The 15,105-nt window shown below is 36.2% G+C and overlaps 7 protein-coding genes across 7 annotated transcripts; 4 read left to right on the forward strand and 3 right to left on the reverse strand.

The window, feature by feature from the left end:
- Nucleotides 1-326: 326 nt before the first annotated feature.
- LOC123004076 lies at nt 327-1,095 on the forward strand. The gene is made up of 3 exons (XM_044397191.1): nt 327-415; nt 492-712; nt 764-1,095. The coding sequence occupies exons 1-3, from the start codon at nt 327-329 to the stop codon at nt 1,084-1,086; spliced, it is 633 nt and encodes a 210-aa protein (XP_044253126.1). The 3' UTR covers nt 1,087-1,095.
- A 5,638-nt stretch (nt 1,096-6,733) lies between these two features.
- Nucleotides 6,734-7,667, reverse strand: LOC123004532 (ATP synthase mitochondrial F1 complex assembly factor 1). The gene has a single exon (XM_044397871.1). The coding sequence runs from the start codon at nt 7,613-7,615 to the stop codon at nt 6,779-6,781; it is 837 nt and encodes a 278-aa protein (XP_044253806.1). The 5' UTR covers nt 7,616-7,667; the 3' UTR covers nt 6,734-6,778.
- On the forward strand, nt 7,583-8,358 carry LOC123004535 (DNA-directed RNA polymerase III subunit RPC9). Its single transcript, XM_044397873.1, has 4 exons — nt 7,583-7,720; nt 7,774-7,885; nt 7,942-8,094; nt 8,140-8,358. Exons 1-4 carry the CDS (start codon nt 7,713-7,715, stop codon nt 8,263-8,265), a joined length of 399 nt encoding a protein of 132 aa, XP_044253808.1. The 5' UTR covers nt 7,583-7,712; the 3' UTR covers nt 8,266-8,358.
- On the reverse strand, nt 8,304-9,148 carry LOC123004533 (density-regulated protein homolog). Its single transcript, XM_044397872.1, has 4 exons — nt 8,954-9,148; nt 8,645-8,906; nt 8,458-8,597; nt 8,304-8,404 (listed from the first exon to the last, which is right to left on the reverse strand). The coding sequence occupies exons 1-4, from the start codon at nt 9,047-9,049 to the stop codon at nt 8,360-8,362; spliced, it is 543 nt and encodes a 180-aa protein (XP_044253807.1). The 5' UTR covers nt 9,050-9,148; the 3' UTR covers nt 8,304-8,359.
- A 66-nt stretch (nt 9,149-9,214) lies between these two features.
- LOC123004531 (cell cycle checkpoint protein RAD17) lies at nt 9,215-11,017 on the forward strand. The gene is made up of 6 exons (XM_044397870.1): nt 9,215-9,374; nt 9,433-9,672; nt 9,720-10,006; nt 10,061-10,368; nt 10,414-10,852; nt 10,903-11,017. The coding sequence occupies exons 1-6, from the start codon at nt 9,357-9,359 to the stop codon at nt 10,988-10,990; spliced, it is 1,380 nt and encodes a 459-aa protein (XP_044253805.1). The 5' UTR covers nt 9,215-9,356; the 3' UTR covers nt 10,991-11,017.
- A 51-nt stretch (nt 11,018-11,068) lies between these two features.
- LOC123016412 (WW domain-binding protein 2) lies at nt 11,069-13,855 on the forward strand. Its single transcript, XM_044416789.1, has 6 exons — nt 11,069-11,212; nt 11,263-11,437; nt 11,487-11,646; nt 13,012-13,314; nt 13,389-13,474; nt 13,530-13,855. The coding sequence occupies exons 1-6, from the start codon at nt 11,157-11,159 to the stop codon at nt 13,575-13,577; spliced, it is 828 nt and encodes a 275-aa protein (XP_044272724.1). The 5' UTR covers nt 11,069-11,156; the 3' UTR covers nt 13,578-13,855.
- A 123-nt stretch (nt 13,856-13,978) lies between these two features.
- LOC123003788 (zinc finger Y-chromosomal protein-like) lies at nt 13,979-15,060 on the reverse strand. The gene is made up of 2 exons (XM_044396781.1): nt 14,870-15,060; nt 13,979-14,797 (listed from the first exon to the last, which is right to left on the reverse strand). Exon 2 carries the CDS (start codon nt 14,772-14,774, stop codon nt 14,049-14,051), a length of 726 nt encoding a protein of 241 aa, XP_044252716.1. The 5' UTR covers nt 14,775-14,797; nt 14,870-15,060; the 3' UTR covers nt 13,979-14,048.
- Nucleotides 15,061-15,105: the final 45 nt, after the last annotated feature.

Raw genomic sequence — 15,105 nt, forward strand, 5'->3', positions numbered from 1 at the left:
TTTATTTTTTTATTTCTATTGATTATTGTTTTTTAGAATGTATTTTGAAAGAGTTTTTATTTTATATTTTGATTTCCAAGTGTTACATTTTTCTTAGTATTTATTAGTTCATGTTATTTACTGATTTGTGTTATTTTATGCTTTTATAATTTTTCTATTTTTTATATTTTTTTAACTTTTACACTTTTATACTCCAAGTTATCGTTTTAGAGATCCCTGTCTTATGGTTTCATGTATAATTTCCGTTAGAAAAAATATGGTTTTATGTTCCTATTTTGTATAACATGTTTTTGTGTTTGTAATAAAATATGTATTTTTAAACTGCGATGAGGTTGCCCCTTTCCAAAATTTGTAACGACGCCCATGCATACGCCTACTTGATAGAAAGACTTTTTGATCGCACTATATTTCATCGGTTTTTATTACTTTGATAAAAAAAAACAAAAATAAGTTTTATGAAAAAAATTAAAAAGACATTTTTTTGCTCTTAGCCAGCCCGAAGACGCCATCAAGGCCCTCGGAGACTTCCAGCACGTCTCCCGCTCCGTCGCAATCTCCTTCAAAGAAATGACAACTTTAATGCGCCAATGCCAGCAAGTCGAAGACAGCAAATCAGCCCACGAGCTTTCCAAAAACATCACTGCACACCCGATCGCTGGRCGGGGAATCCTCGCCAACAACCCGTTTGTCCTCCTCAGCGGCATCATCCCCGGTAAATCCCCGCCATTCCTACCAACTGCTCTCTTTACAACAGGCGTTRCAGGGAKGAAATGGTGCGGCACGGGTGACATCGCCAAGGACTACTACGACCTGGGGGCCGAACCCACCGTCGATAAGTGTTGCAGAGCTCACGATTTGTGCCCCGTCAAAGTSAGGGCTTTTTCGCAAAGATATAACATCACGAATGATTCGTTATATACGAAATCGCATTGCTTGTGCGACGATCAGTTGTACTCGTGTCTCAAGGAGAATCCATCACCGACGGCGCATATCATGGGGACCATTTATTTTAATTTAGTGCAAATTCCCTGTTTGGAGGATACGCAAAATGGGAAAGTTTTCAGGAAGCCGAAAGAGAAGTTCTAAGCTCAATCAAGTGCCTACCCAGTAAACACATTTATATATCTGAGACATTTCTGAAACCATCAGTTTGTTTCATGAAACATTCCGCCACAAGTTGCAGTAAGATGTCTGCAACATCCCCTACAAGGGAAATGTCCGCCTCTTAGATGTTTCATAGGTAACGCTTTTATTAATACATATATAAAACATCTCAAGAGAGCCGTAAAAAATGTTTTACGTATGTTTCATTTATATTACACTGGGTAGCAAAATGTGACTCTACCTATCAATAAATGTTTAAAGAATTCAATAACTTACAAAAATGAATATAATGGTCTAAAAATGAATCTAACCCTGCCGAAAAGATGATATACTGAAGGATCTAAAAAATTATAAAGTGAACTACGAAACTATATACTCACCAGTTAATACAGCGAGGGATTCGTTCACCTTAAATCACTATTAAATCTTAAAACTTAAATAAACTGCTTTTGTGAAAGGGAAAATAAACTTGTACATTTATATAAAATAAAATCTTATTAAAAAATAAACAAAAATTCACAATAAATTCTGTCACAATAAAACTAACAAAAAAAAATAACAATGCAATACATATGTAATTTTATAAGTAAAAAAAAAACAAAATTTTCTAGAAAAACAAAAACAGCAAAATTCTGAATCAATCAAAAATGAACAAAACTACAGGTTGGTCCAGAAGTATGGAAACGATTTTTTTTCTGGCGAGACAATCAAAAATTGAATATTGCCAGAAAAAAATAGTTTCCAGATTTCTGGATCACTTAATGCTTAATGTTATGTTATTATAAGTAAATAAATGTATAATCATTTTTGACTTCTTTGGTAACGCAAATTGGCTTGCCGCAACCATACCGCGACGTGGTCCTCAAACTCTTTGTCTAACATTGTACTAAAGTTTCTTCGAACGGCAGCTGTAAAGTAGAATAAACAGATTTTAGTAATGCAYAAAATAATTGTATCAAACTATATAAAAATCAACTTATATAACTAGGTGAAGTAAGTAGTTATACCTTTCAAAATTTGTATAACCTTGAGGTTTCCAATCTTGTGGTTCTCTCTTCTTCCGTACCACGAGCACTTTCTCGCTAATTTGTCTGAAAATATTATTTTTAAACCTCGCTTTATGTTTTCATTTTGAGTGGATCCCCAGAGCCATTTCCTAAAAAATTACATAAATCAAAAAATATATGTAATTCTTATTTTATGTACCAGTTGCCGTTGAGCATCTTCTGAAGCTATAACTTTTTGTTCAAAAAGCATTAGCTCTCGATATTTTTTAAAAGGTTTTTTGGGCACAGTTTCAAAATTTTGGATATTGGAAGAATTTGAATTGGTTCCCGTATTCCCTCTTTCAACTGCTATTGCAATTCTTTCTAGTAATATTTGATTATTTACAGTGTTTCTTAAAACATCATCAATTTTTTTATATAAGTCATAATCTAAAATTAATGTGGGTAATTAAAAGTAAAAGCAAAGAATAATAAGATATTTGTTAAGAACTTACAAATCAATATTCACTTACCGATCATCTGCATGTCAACTATGATGGATTCATCTAAAATGAAAAAATTACACAGCATTATTTTTTATAATGAAGAAATTAAGTGGTTATATGTAATTAACTAATTACTACAAAATCGTAAAAAAATGATAATGATAAACATAACCGATAWAATAACAAAAAAAGTGTTATTTTACCAACCTTTATTTAGATTTTCATCACGCTCCTCATTTTGATCAACATGATCCTCAAGTATATTCGGAACATCCGGTAGAGGTGGCGGCGGCATTAAATCAGTTGAACTAATAGATACTAAAAAATCTACTATATTTAAACGTCACTGTCTTTCAAGTTGTTATATTCGGGCTTACAAGTATCATCGGATCCCATATTTTGTGAGTCAGTTTCATGCCGTGAGTCAGTTTCATTATCCATATTTTGACGCTCATTGGTTGCATTTGTTATAATTGGCAATAGTGGCACGTTTTCTTCAGTAGTGGTCATTTTTTGGTGGTGGTGCAAGTAGACCATCCTCGCTCTCTGATGTACAATCTTGATCATTTGTTGTTATAAAGTCTGGATATTTTTTTCCTTTTTTTTTCGTTTTATGTTTTTGTCCACATTATCAGATGTAGATATATCACTTTCGCTCTCTCTCTTATTTGCTTTCTTTTTTTCTAATTCCAGAGCATTTAAATAGGAAACACTGGTTTTCAACAAAATTTTGACAGGATACACCTCCCAATCATTTTGAGGCGCTGTATTTTTTTATATTTTTTCTACACTGTGTTTTTGGCCAAGAACAAAAAAAAATCTTCATTTTTTTCGATTAGTCACCTGCGTGGAACAGCGGAAATGGCTTTGGAATCAATAAATTCCACGACAGTAAACTGAAATAAAGAACATGGAGAAATTGTCTGTTTTTCATTAGTATTTAATTGCCTATTACTCTGCCGATACTGATTACAATTTCTACACAGAATTAAAATCTAATATATAGCCAAACATTTAATTAATTCTTGTAATTTTAAAAATTAATTGATATTTGTGTTCTGGTCAGTGTTTCACTAAAATATTCTACCGTTGTGGGTAAGTGTYTTTTTGCAATTAAATATATTATAAAGACTATACATAAAAGAATGTGGGTCAAGTTACCTTTGAAATGTTTTTGAGAATGGCGAATTTTATTTACTATTCAAATTCTGACATTTCATTATGAATCAATGGTACAARCATAAATCCATCATCCTCTAGAGGACATTTTAAACATTTGTTTTTAATGCAGTCATATTTTATTTTTGAAAAACTTGTAGATAAATTCTGTGCTTTCATTATATTAAACAATGCTTTASAGTCGCCTGGTTCTTTATATAGTGCGGACAATACTAAAAACTTTTTCCCAAAAATATATATGTTTTTTTAAATATCTTGAAAAATGTTGCTATTACATAAAACACTACCGTAATTTAGACACACACAATTATCCTTATCATTAACAATGATTTCAAAATCTTGTATTACTAGTTTTCGGAAGCATGTAATACTTTCATTCAAACCAGTGGTATTTTCAGTTTCATGTTGCTGCAGTGGGTGTCTAGAGAATTTTATTAACTTTTTTGTTTTATACAAAAAATTCTCAAACTGAACCGCACTGAACCTCTCAAGGCATCCATAAATTTTACAGTCATTCGGAAGATGCACCAAATTGTGGACATTGTATGATATGTATTCAGAACCATATAAAACTCCATAATTACTGACAAAATWACAAAGTAGATCTGCTGCCCAATCATTGTATTGAAGACATAATTGGGGAGAACATAAAATTCTAATGGCAGTGTGTAAAGTCATGAAGTGCATAAATTGGTCTTTGGTTAAAATGTCTTTGAAAATAAAGATACCGGTATATAATAGTAACTGTCTTAGTTCAGTTGCTTTAAATCTGTCAGTTTCATCTAATTTTCTTGGAAGTCTCATAAACTCCTGTGGAATACATTTTTTAATAACTGCTATCCGCTCATTTAATTTACCCATATTTTTATCAGGAATTCTAACATTTCTTTTACCCTTAATCCAAAATAGCACCAAATATTTCATTACGCCTAGGCACACCAAGTGCATGTAGTCTAGTGGTACTTGGCTAACAAGACCCAAATCTAATTGCTCGAGTGGACTCACTGAAAGATGATAATCTTCATCCGTTTTATTTTTAAAAGACTCATCCGTTCGTAAAGGTGAATTAATATTCGGAAACGTCATTCGTCCGTTTAAAAATTCACCTTCAACTATACATTTGGTACAGCCGTGGTACCCGGTATGACCCTTTACACATAAAACAAAAGACTTAGCTGGAGCGTCACAAATAAGACGACTTAATTTAGGAAAAATACAAATATTATTAATTTTTATTCCAGTGTGATTCAAACTCTTTAATTCTCGAACAAAGTAGTCTAAATATTCAGAAACATCTTCAGGTTTTTTTGCCCCGTGATAAACGCCTGCTATGAAAGGTTCACTCATACATCCATTATTTGAATCTACAGGTACTAAAATTGGCCAAAGTTGACTTGTAGAGCTTTTGGTAAGTGGCAAGCCATCTATATTTACACTAATACTTACTATTTGATTTTCTGTTAGAGTGGTTGTATCTTTTAAAATATTTTTTATACCATTTGCAATGCCTAAATGACAATATTCACCGTTTGTTATATTTAAAGTTTTACATGAACGTGGAGTACTTAACAAAGTCCTAACGTCTTTTGGAAAGTTATAGCCTTCATTGTTTAAAATATGTAATAATTCATTTATGGCCTTCTGAGAAAGCAATGTCCTATAATTTAGAATCCAATTTTTAATTTTTAATAAAAATGCATCATTATTATGTTTAACAAAAAAGTGAGAATTCTGTGTTTCATTAGTGTCTTTAGAAGTACAAGTAGCTGATGAAATATTGTAATTATGGTGGTAGTTTATTGCGGCGAAATTAATTTGTAAAGAATTTGTCTGATTATTAAGTTTCAATATTTTCACATTGTCATCACTTCCGGTTGAGGATTTGAAAGTTAAAGTTGGATTTTCATTTTCATTTTCATCCTTGAGGATCATTACTATAATTTTAATAAATTATTTTAAGTAAAATGGGGCTGTTTTATTTCAATCTGGGGGAGTTGAACCGGTAAGTTGGTACCATTTTCACACATCTTAAAAAACATTTACATTTACTTAAAAAACTTTTTTATAATTCATACACACTCAGTAATATGTCAAAAAAAGTAAAAATCTTTTAATAATTGGAAGTATTTTATTATCATTATGCATCAACGTATTTTTTTAAATGTTTACACTTAAGAATTAAAAAAAAAAACACTTAAAACACTTACACTTAAAAATAAAAAAAAAACTGTTTTCGTTATTTGTTCCTGACATTTCTATAGTTGTGAGTTAGTAAATATTTTTTTAAATAATAACTAATTTTTATGAAATTCGGTTTTTAAAATTTCCACAGAAGTGTGTCAGATGGTTCTTTATTTTGTTTGATATAGACTTGGAAAACTAATTGATTTTCAATTTTAGTAGTCTAATATGTGTAATGTTTTAACTCAGATTATTATGCCTAGTTTTCTTGGTCATTTTCCTCTGTTTTATGCATTAAAAAAAAAACAGATTCAGTTGTTACGTCTGGCTCACATTTTTTAAGGGATTATAAAAATAGGGTTAGTTTTCCTTATTTTTGGTAAAAAAATCTGGCTCACATTTTTAAAAAGACCATAAAAAATAGGGTAGTTTCCATAAAAAACTGATATTTCAACAGATAAAATGGGCTTAAAAACAGGTCATTTTCTCCAATTTTTTGTGTTTTTGAAAAGGGAATGGGATGTTTTTCAAACTCAACAAACTTCAACGACTAAAACTTGAAAATCGACTCATTTTCCTAAAAAAATTATGTTCTTTGGAAAATCTGAGTTAGAAGTTAGGGTTAAAAATCAGGGTAAAAAGTCAAATAGAACGTTGTTTTTGATGTTTTACTAGAAATACGCGTTTTTGTTGAAAAAAAAAATGCGTAGAACATAGGAAAATGACCAAGAAAACTAGGCATATAAATCGGGTCAAAAATCGAACAAAAAAGTGAGGTTATGTTACTATAATTTTATTTTTACAATTAAATAAATTACATATTTACAAGGACAAATTCTCGATTTGTTTGATCAAATCCATGTGTTTGAACTCATCCGGGCGTTTGGTGAACCTTTCCAGCAGCTCCAAGTGAGCCCCCGTGGGTCTTACGTAATACAATTGTAACTGATTTGCGAGACATTGGGCCTCCTTTAAATCAATGACATTCTTATCATACTCCCCCCTCATCAAGACAATTTTCTTCTCGTCTTTTAGTTCGGTGTAATGTGTCATTGTGAGACACTCAGGGGCGTTCTCTTTGTGCACCTGATAGTATAAAAGGGGGGTAAAGTGCACACAGTTCCCCTCAAATTGCGCCATAATGAACTCGTACCCCTCTTTGCGGGGCAAGGGAAAAAGAAACGTGGGATATTGGCGCCCCCTTGCCTCCAACTCGGCATAGTCATCCGCAGGGACAACAGCCGAGATGTAATTCTTCTGGATGTGGTACTGATGCCAGATTTCCTTAATTTCTTCCGGAGTTTTATCCTTAATCAAGTCAAGTTTCATGACTTTGTCCAAGGAAGCTTCAGAGGCTTCCACGGAGCTGAGGGGCTTCTTCGGGTTTAGTAATTGCGAAAACTTGCCTTCGGTGATCGTTTCGGGGTTCTTTTTCGGGGCTTTGGTCTTTTTGAGGCCGTCTATTCGAGAGAGGAACTCCTCTGGGGAGGTTTTTTGTAATTTGGCGATCTTGTCAGCATATTTCTCGTAATAGGCATTTTTGGAAAGCTCGTCTAGGGCTTTTTCACAACGCGATTGGGTCGTCATCAAAGGTCTCACAAAACTACACGAAAATTTCGAAAAATTTCTCGCAAAAGCTAGGTTAGGAAGTCTAGCCATATTTGTAAAATTTTAGGGTTTTCTGATTTATCACTAAATTGGGGTTTTGAAAATTATAAAAAAAACAATTTTTCACTTGATTTAAACAGAAATTGTAATGGAAATGTGAGTCAAAGTGGTTACAATTGGATAATTTATCATTACTGTATGTTTTTTAGTGTTAATGCAAACAGTGCGACTTTGAGTAATTTTGAGGTTATGAAACATCTACAACGGATAAAAGACAGTCGAAAAAAACATAAAGGACAGTTAGCAACGATTACGTATGAAGTAATTAGATTATTGGGGGTGAAAAAAGGCAACTTTCATTCATTGGCTTTTTGTAGACTTTGCGATACTTGGAAAATACTCCTTGTGCCCAACAAACTCCAGAATCAATTGTCGAGTGTTTGAAAGACTTGGAAGCGTTTAATTTGAACAAAAATGAGAAATTGATGTTAATTAATTCGCCCCCAACCACGGCTTTGGAGATCCAATTGGTTGGTGTTCCCCAAATGTTGACAATTTTTAAGTTTGTTTTTCAGATGATTGAAGAAAGCGAAGAAAGGCTAAGTGAAGAACAAGTCGAACAGATTTTACAAATCATGCTTCGACACTTCCCCCACATTCAGAAAAGTGTGGAAAATGACACAACACAGGAACAGGAATAATTTTAGGGTTTTTTTGTTGTAATTATGAAACAATGGTCTGAAAAACGACACAACTGTATTGGTAATAAGTATAAATCCACGAATTTGTGATAAGTTATCGTTTTTGGTCACCCAAATCCTCAATCAAGTCCTCATCAATCTGCAACAAAACAAGTGTCACTATTTAGTGACTTTTTACCGTAATTGTGGTACCTCTGGCCATTTCTCGGGAATCACATCAAACAAATCATCCTTGACGTCCCCCTGGATCACAATTTCGTCCTCCCCTGTGACTGAAGACCCACACGCAAACCTCGTCCCAAAGAACTTCGCCGCCACCTTCAAATCAATATCTACAAAAAAAAAAAAACATAAAAAACCACCCTCCAGGCCCCCTTACCAAATCCACTGAGCCCTGTAACCACCGTAACCGACTTCTTCTTGCCTCTGGGGGCCCTCGATACGCACACTTGCTTCGGCCCGTCTTCCTTCTTCTTCGCCTTGATCATGCCTTTGCCCCCACGTTTCTGACGCTTTTTTTCCTCTTCTCCGCCGCCTCCTTCACTCGCCTCGTCCCCGATTTTCACTTTTTCGAATTCGTCGGGCAGATTGCGCTCGAGCCATTGTTTACATTTGTCGTATTCGGGGTAATATTCGCAATACTAAGACAAAAATTAAACTTGAGGGGATTTGGGGGGTGACAACTAACCTCAATCGGCATTGAACAGTTGCCACAGTAAATCACTTGCAAGGGGTACGTCACTCCCGGCTTGGGGCCCATTTGGAGCTTGTCCTCCACCGACATTGTGAGAAATAGGGCCAAAAAATGAATTTTTCGAGAAATAAACCTTAACCCCAAAATTGAGACAGTTGTGTGAGTTATGGATTGGCAACACTGACACGATTACTGAATTTATTAATTTTAAGCGATTTAAATTATTTAAATTGCGGAAATTAAAAAAATTAACTAGTCGATAACATCTATATTAAAAAAATGTTTTTATAGCTGTTTATTATTTTTAAATAGTAATTCAATTAATGTAAATTGTTGATTGGCCAGCCTGACTGTCACTGTAAATGTCAACAAATTTGAAACAAACTCAGCTGAAATCATGAAAAAAACCGGAAATGTGTGTGCTGTGTCTTTAAAACTGAACAAATTCGGTAATAAAAGCTTATGTTTTGCAGAAATGGTTAGGTTTGTTTCTCGACCCGGAAAAAACGGACCATAATGCCCCCCCAGCGAAACTTGCAAACGCGTCGAAAAAAGACACATCAGTCACGTCTCCGGTGCCTAAAAAACGCAGCTTTAACTTTCACCAACGCTTAGCGCCGAAGACAGTGCCGGATTTGGCCATCCATTCGAAAAAAATCGCCGAAGTTGAGCACTGGTTACAAAGCAACGTCTGCGATAATAAAAACAGATCTGTGAGTCATTGACCGCTTTTAAATCGTTGTGTGACATTGAATTTCAGCCGAATGCGAAGTTTTTGCTGGTTACGGGCCCCCCGGGGTCGGGAAAGTCGATCACGATTCAAATTTTATGTAAGAAATTGTCAATTGACATTACAGAGTGGGTGAACCCCCTGGATCAGGATTTTGAGGTGTGTCGGGGGCCCAATCAAGTGGTTCGATTTGTGGAGTTTTTGACCGAGTCTAAATGGAATTCGTTGTTTTCTACTGGAAGTAAGAAAGTTATTTTAGTTGAGGAGTTTCCAAACACGTTTTTGAGGAATTGTGACGAGTTTGGAACAGTTTTGGAGTAATTAGGGCATAATTTGGGGTTTAAACAATTAATAATTGTTTTTATTTCAAGGGAATGTTACTACAAAGGGAATTATCCAGTCATTTTCGTTTGCACGGACACGTTTGATAATAAAATTAATTTAAGCGATAAATTATTTAGTGAAGAAATAAGGGTTAAATATCAAATTTCGACGATTAGTTTCAACGGTTGCGCCCCAACTTTGATGAAAATTGCCCTTAAAAGGGCTCAAAACCTTGTTCAGGAGAATCTCGATTTGTTCAAAATTCCGGCCCAAAGTACAGTCTCTGCCATCATTTCGACGTCAATGGGCGATTTGAAATGTGCCTTAAATCAGTATTATTTTGCCGCTCTTTTAGGTAAAAAAAATTTTTTTTTTCCTAATTTTCACAAGAAAATTCCAGGAACTTCAGACTTGCCAACAACTCAAACGCAAAAACCCGGAACCAAACGCAAACGTGATAATTCCTCTTCAGTGGAAATAATGTCACGTGATGAAAATTTGGGTCTTTTTCATGCCCTCGGCCGGGTCTTGAATCCGAAATTGGGTGAAAATGGCCGAATCGCTTACGATTTTGACCGACTGATCAATGAGTTTACCTCACAACCTGGAGTTTTCACCGGATTTTTATTCGAGAATTATTTGAAATATTTCGGGGATATTTTTGATGCTTGTTTGGCGAGCGAGAATCTCAGTTTGGGCCAGACTTTCCTCGAGAAGTTGGTCGATCGGCATGATATTCTCGATTACGCGCTTTGGGTCTCCGTTTTGGGGTTAATGGTACATAATAGGCATAAAGTGTCGCGGTGGAACCAAATCAGGGGCCCTACCAAGGTCCAAAAGTGGGTAAAATTGTGGTATTTTCGGCGTTTTTCTGATGGGTTTGTTGTAGGGTTGTGCCCAATCGCGAGATGTCAGTGTTGGATCTTTATTATTACAATGTGATTAATAATAAGCCAAATTCTGGCTTTGTACTGTGATTAATAAAATTGAATATCGCGCCTTAATTGTGCTTTTACTTACCCCCTCTCTTGTTTTTGTACAAATGACATTTTAAACGTCACGTCAAATGTCACTTGTCAAAATCAGGGAGTTATCGACAATTTTTCTAGAAAAACAAATAATCTCATTGTGAAACAGTTCGAAATGTCTGTAAACACGGCTCATATAAACGGCGGCGTTTTAATACACGCCGGTGAGCGGTAAGTACCACTTTTTGCCCCACGTCGCCCCCTTAGTGTCTCATTTCCAGGATTTTGCTATTCGCCGACGACGTCAGCATCGAATGGTCGGGTCAGGGGGACCCCACATTCAAGGGCACCAAAACCGGCCGTTTCTACCTAACCACTCATCGACTCATCTTCAACAACAAGAATGGCAACGACGCAATGCAGAGTTTCAGTTTCCCATTCGTAACTTTGAGTGAGGTTTGTGTATCGCCCATTCGTTAAACATTTGTAAATAAGGGGGCTGTAGGTGGAGATTGAACAACCGGTCTTTGGGGCGAATTACATCAAGGGGAAAGTCCGGGCTCAACCAAACGGCAACTGGATTGGGGAAGCCAAGTTCAAGTTCACTTTCAAGCGCGGGGGGGCCATCGATTTCGGACAAGCGATGCTCAAAGCTGCCTATTTGGGTGAGTTCACAAATTGCGCAACGTTTCGCAAAGCGAAAATCGTGATTTTATTGCCCTAATCACCGGAAAAAACATTTCGCACGTTATTTTTCGATTAATCAAGTGAGCGATGATAAAAACATCACGTGAACTTGTAAGACGTCTAAGATCTTGTTTTGTTTCGGGTCCGTTGCTAAGCAACCTGATTTTTTTTGTTTCAAGTGACCTTGGTATTTCAAGTTTCATGAATTTCAGCCAAAAAAAATACCTAACGGGAAATAGAATCGAAACTCTGTTATATTTAAATTATTTTGTAATAAAAATTGCAAATTTAATTATAATTAAGCTTAATTGTTTCAATTAGCCGATTTAGGTGGTGTAACAAGTGAAACTATCGGTAAAATTTGCTTTAAATTTAGTTTCGTTTCGAATCAGGACGAAAACGCAAGTGTTGCAGTGTTAATTTTTTATTTAGTTTCATTTTCTTGAGCAAAATAGGTACAATAGGTGAGGAATTTCGGGTAATTGCTAGAATTACCCATAGTTAGTTATTATTCCGAGTCATTTTCCACTTTGATTTCGCTAATTTCGGCCGAGTCCGACTCGTGGTTGGCAATCGTGCTGGAAAGGCTGATATTTTTGCTGAATTTCTTGTTGGAAATCGTATTCAGATGCGTCTTGAAATGTTTATGAATGTTCGACATGATCCAAAATCCGTTCTGGTTCCTGAAAATCTTCACGTCTTTCAGACACACACAACACGTGACAAAACATTGATTCGAATCCTCGTTTGATATTTCGACTCGCATTTTAGACATTTCACGTGTCACGTGTGCCGATTCCTCATTGGTCAAATTGCGTGAGCAAAAATTTATTATCCAATTAGAAAGCAGTGCAAAAATGTTTTGTTTTTCTCCCTCGAAATCGCGATGTTCGTCTGTTCTATTACGTTTCGTTGGTGTGTCACAGGTGTCACTAGTGTGACGCTTTTTTGATGGAAAATTACGATAGAATTGTGACATTTCGATAAGGATTTTTCGATGACCGGAAAATATCGAAAACAATCGAGGATCGGTTGCGAAAATTCCGAGATATTTTTCATGGAGGACGCGATCGATGACATGTGGAATGATTTCCCGGCCGATTTTCACCAATTCGTCGATATCTTCACTCTCGAATTTCGATAAAGACATTTTGTTGTCGAAACCAGCAAATAACAGGAGATTTTTGATGTGTGTTGGAATTTTCACTGATTTTTCGCGTTCGAAATACTCGAGAATGTTCTCGTCGGCCATGATTCAAACAACTGTCACTTGTTTTACTGTAATTACCGATAATTTCGCGTAATTACGTGTAATTATTGATCGCTACTGTCGCTCCCTCTAGCGACGCGAGGAATGAACAACGACGCCCCACCACCGTACGTCCCCCCCAATACCGAATGGTATGCGGCTCCACCTCCAGCTTACGCCCCGCCTCCTGAGGGTTACTACGGTTGGGTGCCACCCCGTCAACAATTTCCTGATAATCCGCCGACGGATGGAGTTTACATGACACAAGCGCCACCCCCGTATCCGGGTCTAAACCCCGCCTATCAACCGGGAGGGTATCCGCCCCCGCAAGGTGGTTATCCACCCCAAGGGGGTTATCCACCTCAAGGGGGCGCGGCTGGATTTGCCTCACCTGCAGGTAATTATCAAGGGCGTTGATTGTTGTCAATTGTCAAATAAATGTCAAATTTACGAATTTTTGTTTTATTTAAGATGCGAAGGCAGCCGAGGCCGCACAATCGGCCTACTATGATCCGAATCGGCCACAGATGGCGTTCGTGCCCCCACCAGCGTATTATGTAAGTCAGGGATGCCAATCGTAATAATTTAAAATAAAAAACACTGTTTTTTTAGGAAAATCCACCGAGTTACAGCCAAGCCACTAATAAGAAAGAACAGTGATTCGGTCACTTGTCACTAAAAATTATCAATTGTTTTCAATGTTTTTATTCAATTTATTGTAAAAGTATTATTTATGAGATATTTTTTGAAATTGTTGCATCATTCCATTGTTAAGTCCACGAAATAATGCATGCTTTTTCTTATAGCAATGCTTTTGCAATAGTGTTATAAGGCACATTTTCGCTTGGAAATAATGTATAGTTGAGAGTGTTGTAATATAATTATTCTTATAACGTGTAGATAGATCTGTATAATTCAAATAAAGTATTTTATGTGCACCCACTTGTTTTTTTTCCACTTCTACCAACTTAGTGACAAAATATTAAATTAAAGAAAACTGTAATAAGACCATGTGATCGGCTTTGACCAATCACACGACTTGAAATGAAATTCAACACAAATGCGATCTTAGTATTTTATTTGAGGTAAAAAATAGAAGTAAATCAAAAATTCTGATTGTAAATTCTTAAACTAAAAAAATGAATGTTTTCGCTTTATATGATTGTCTAAAGTGGCCTTTTTGACCGTTCTATACACACACTTTTCACATTTATACCAACTGAAATTCAACTTGGCATGTGTCAAAATATGTGTTGTCAAATCTTCCTTCACTTCGGTCACAAAATCGCACCGTTTACAATCAAACACTTCCAGCCCGTGCTCCTGCGCCCTGTGTCTCAACATGAGGGGCTCCGTCGCGCACACCATTTCACAGTCTTTGCACCTGTTCTCATGCGCCCCCTTTCTGTGCTTCGCCATGTCGGCCTCGGTGGGGCACACGAATTCGCAGTGTTGACACACACACCAATTCAATTTCCCCAACTCGGTGTGTTTGATGATGACGTGTTGCCGCAACTGGGCCTTGTTTTCAGCTTTGAAGTCGCATTGGGTGCAGGTGTGCCACTTGATGGTCCCCAGACCCGTGTGTTGGCACAAAATGGGGTCCACGGTCCTGTCCACGTACCGGTCGATGTGCGATGTATCCATACTGTTGAAAAACTCGATCCGCTTCTTCATGGGGTCAAACGGGGGGGCTTCGGAGATGTAGTTGCGGATGGCTTCCATGTCTTGCGCGATTTGCTTGTCTAGAGCGGAGTTTATGCTGTGGAAACGGTTCTCTTCTTCGTCGAGGTCGGAGGTGTGGGGCTCCTCGTCGTCGTCAATTACGTAGGTCTCGATTTGGGACGAGGTGGCCATAGGGACTGTATTTAATAAAACTGCTAAAATCACAAATAAAAACAAAGCGATCACTTTCACATAATTTTTAATGCAAATTTGTACAAAAAACGTACAAAACCGTAAGTGTAAGGTTATGATGACTGTTTCAGGTTTCAGCTTTTAACTGTCAAAATTACAGTGGACCATAACTAGTCTTGCAAACTCGACTAAAACTTTTTTTTACTTAACACAAACATTTATACAATAGACTTAAGTGACGTAATTAGTAAATTTTTATTTCAATTTGCGCCGAAAACAAATAGAATTTTTAATGTGAGGTTAGGAAGACCAACAACTGTCAAAGTTTTAG

Source organism: Tribolium madens, unplaced genomic scaffold, assembly GCF_015345945.1.
Source record: "Tribolium madens isolate multiple individuals breed KSU strain unplaced genomic scaffold, Tmad_KSU_1.1 Scaffold_1;HRSCAF=32;Tcas5.2_LG8, whole genome shotgun sequence".
Lineage (NCBI taxonomy): Eukaryota > Metazoa > Arthropoda > Insecta > Coleoptera > Tenebrionidae > Tribolium > Tribolium madens.

What these genes read in the sequence shown, in the direction of transcription:
- LOC123003788 (XM_044396781.1), bottom strand. Translation starts at nt 14,774, where the DNA reads ATGGCCACCTCGTCCCAAATCGAGACCTACGTAATTGACGACGACGAG.
- LOC123004532 (XM_044397871.1), bottom strand. Translation starts at nt 7,615, where the DNA reads ATGGCTAGACTTCCTAACCTAGCTTTTGCGAGAAATTTTTCGAAATTT.
- LOC123004531 (XM_044397870.1), top strand. An exon ending in GCGATAATAAAAACAGATCT is followed by an intron (nt 9,673 to 9,719) that starts GTGAGTCATTGA and finishes ATTGAATTTCAG; the next exon opens with CCGAATGCGAAGTTTTTGCT. An exon ending in TTATTTTGCCGCTCTTTTAG is followed by an intron (nt 10,369 to 10,413) that starts GTAAAAAAAATT and finishes AGAAAATTCCAG; the next exon opens with GAACTTCAGACTTGCCAACA.
- LOC123004533 (XM_044397872.1), bottom strand. Translation starts at nt 9,049, where the DNA reads ATGTCGGTGGAGGACAAGCTCCAAATGGGCCCCAAGCCGGGAGTGACG. An exon ending in TACAGGGCTCAGTGGATTTG is followed by an intron (nt 8,598 to 8,644) that starts GTAAGGGGGCCT and finishes TTTTTTTTGTAG; the next exon opens with ATATTGATTTGAAGGTGGCG. An exon ending in TTCCCGAGAAATGGCCAGAG is followed by an intron (nt 8,405 to 8,457) that starts GTACCACAATTA and finishes GTTTTGTTGCAG; the next exon opens with ATTGATGAGGACTTGATTGA.
- LOC123004535 (XM_044397873.1), top strand. An exon ending in TAGCAACGATTACGTATGAA is followed by an intron (nt 7,886 to 7,941) that starts GTAATTAGATTA and finishes GGCTTTTTGTAG; the next exon opens with ACTTTGCGATACTTGGAAAA. An exon ending in CGGCTTTGGAGATCCAATTG is followed by an intron (nt 8,095 to 8,139) that starts GTTGGTGTTCCC and finishes TTTGTTTTTCAG; the next exon opens with ATGATTGAAGAAAGCGAAGA.
- LOC123016412 (XM_044416789.1), top strand. Translation starts at nt 11,157, where the DNA reads ATGTCTGTAAACACGGCTCATATAAACGGCGGCGTTTTAATACACGCC. An exon ending in TTAATACACGCCGGTGAGCG is followed by an intron (nt 11,213 to 11,262) that starts GTAAGTACCACT and finishes TCTCATTTCCAG; the next exon opens with GATTTTGCTATTCGCCGACG. An exon ending in GCTCAAAGCTGCCTATTTGG is followed by an intron (nt 11,647 to 13,011) that starts GTGAGTTCACAA and finishes CGCTCCCTCTAG; the next exon opens with CGACGCGAGGAATGAACAAC.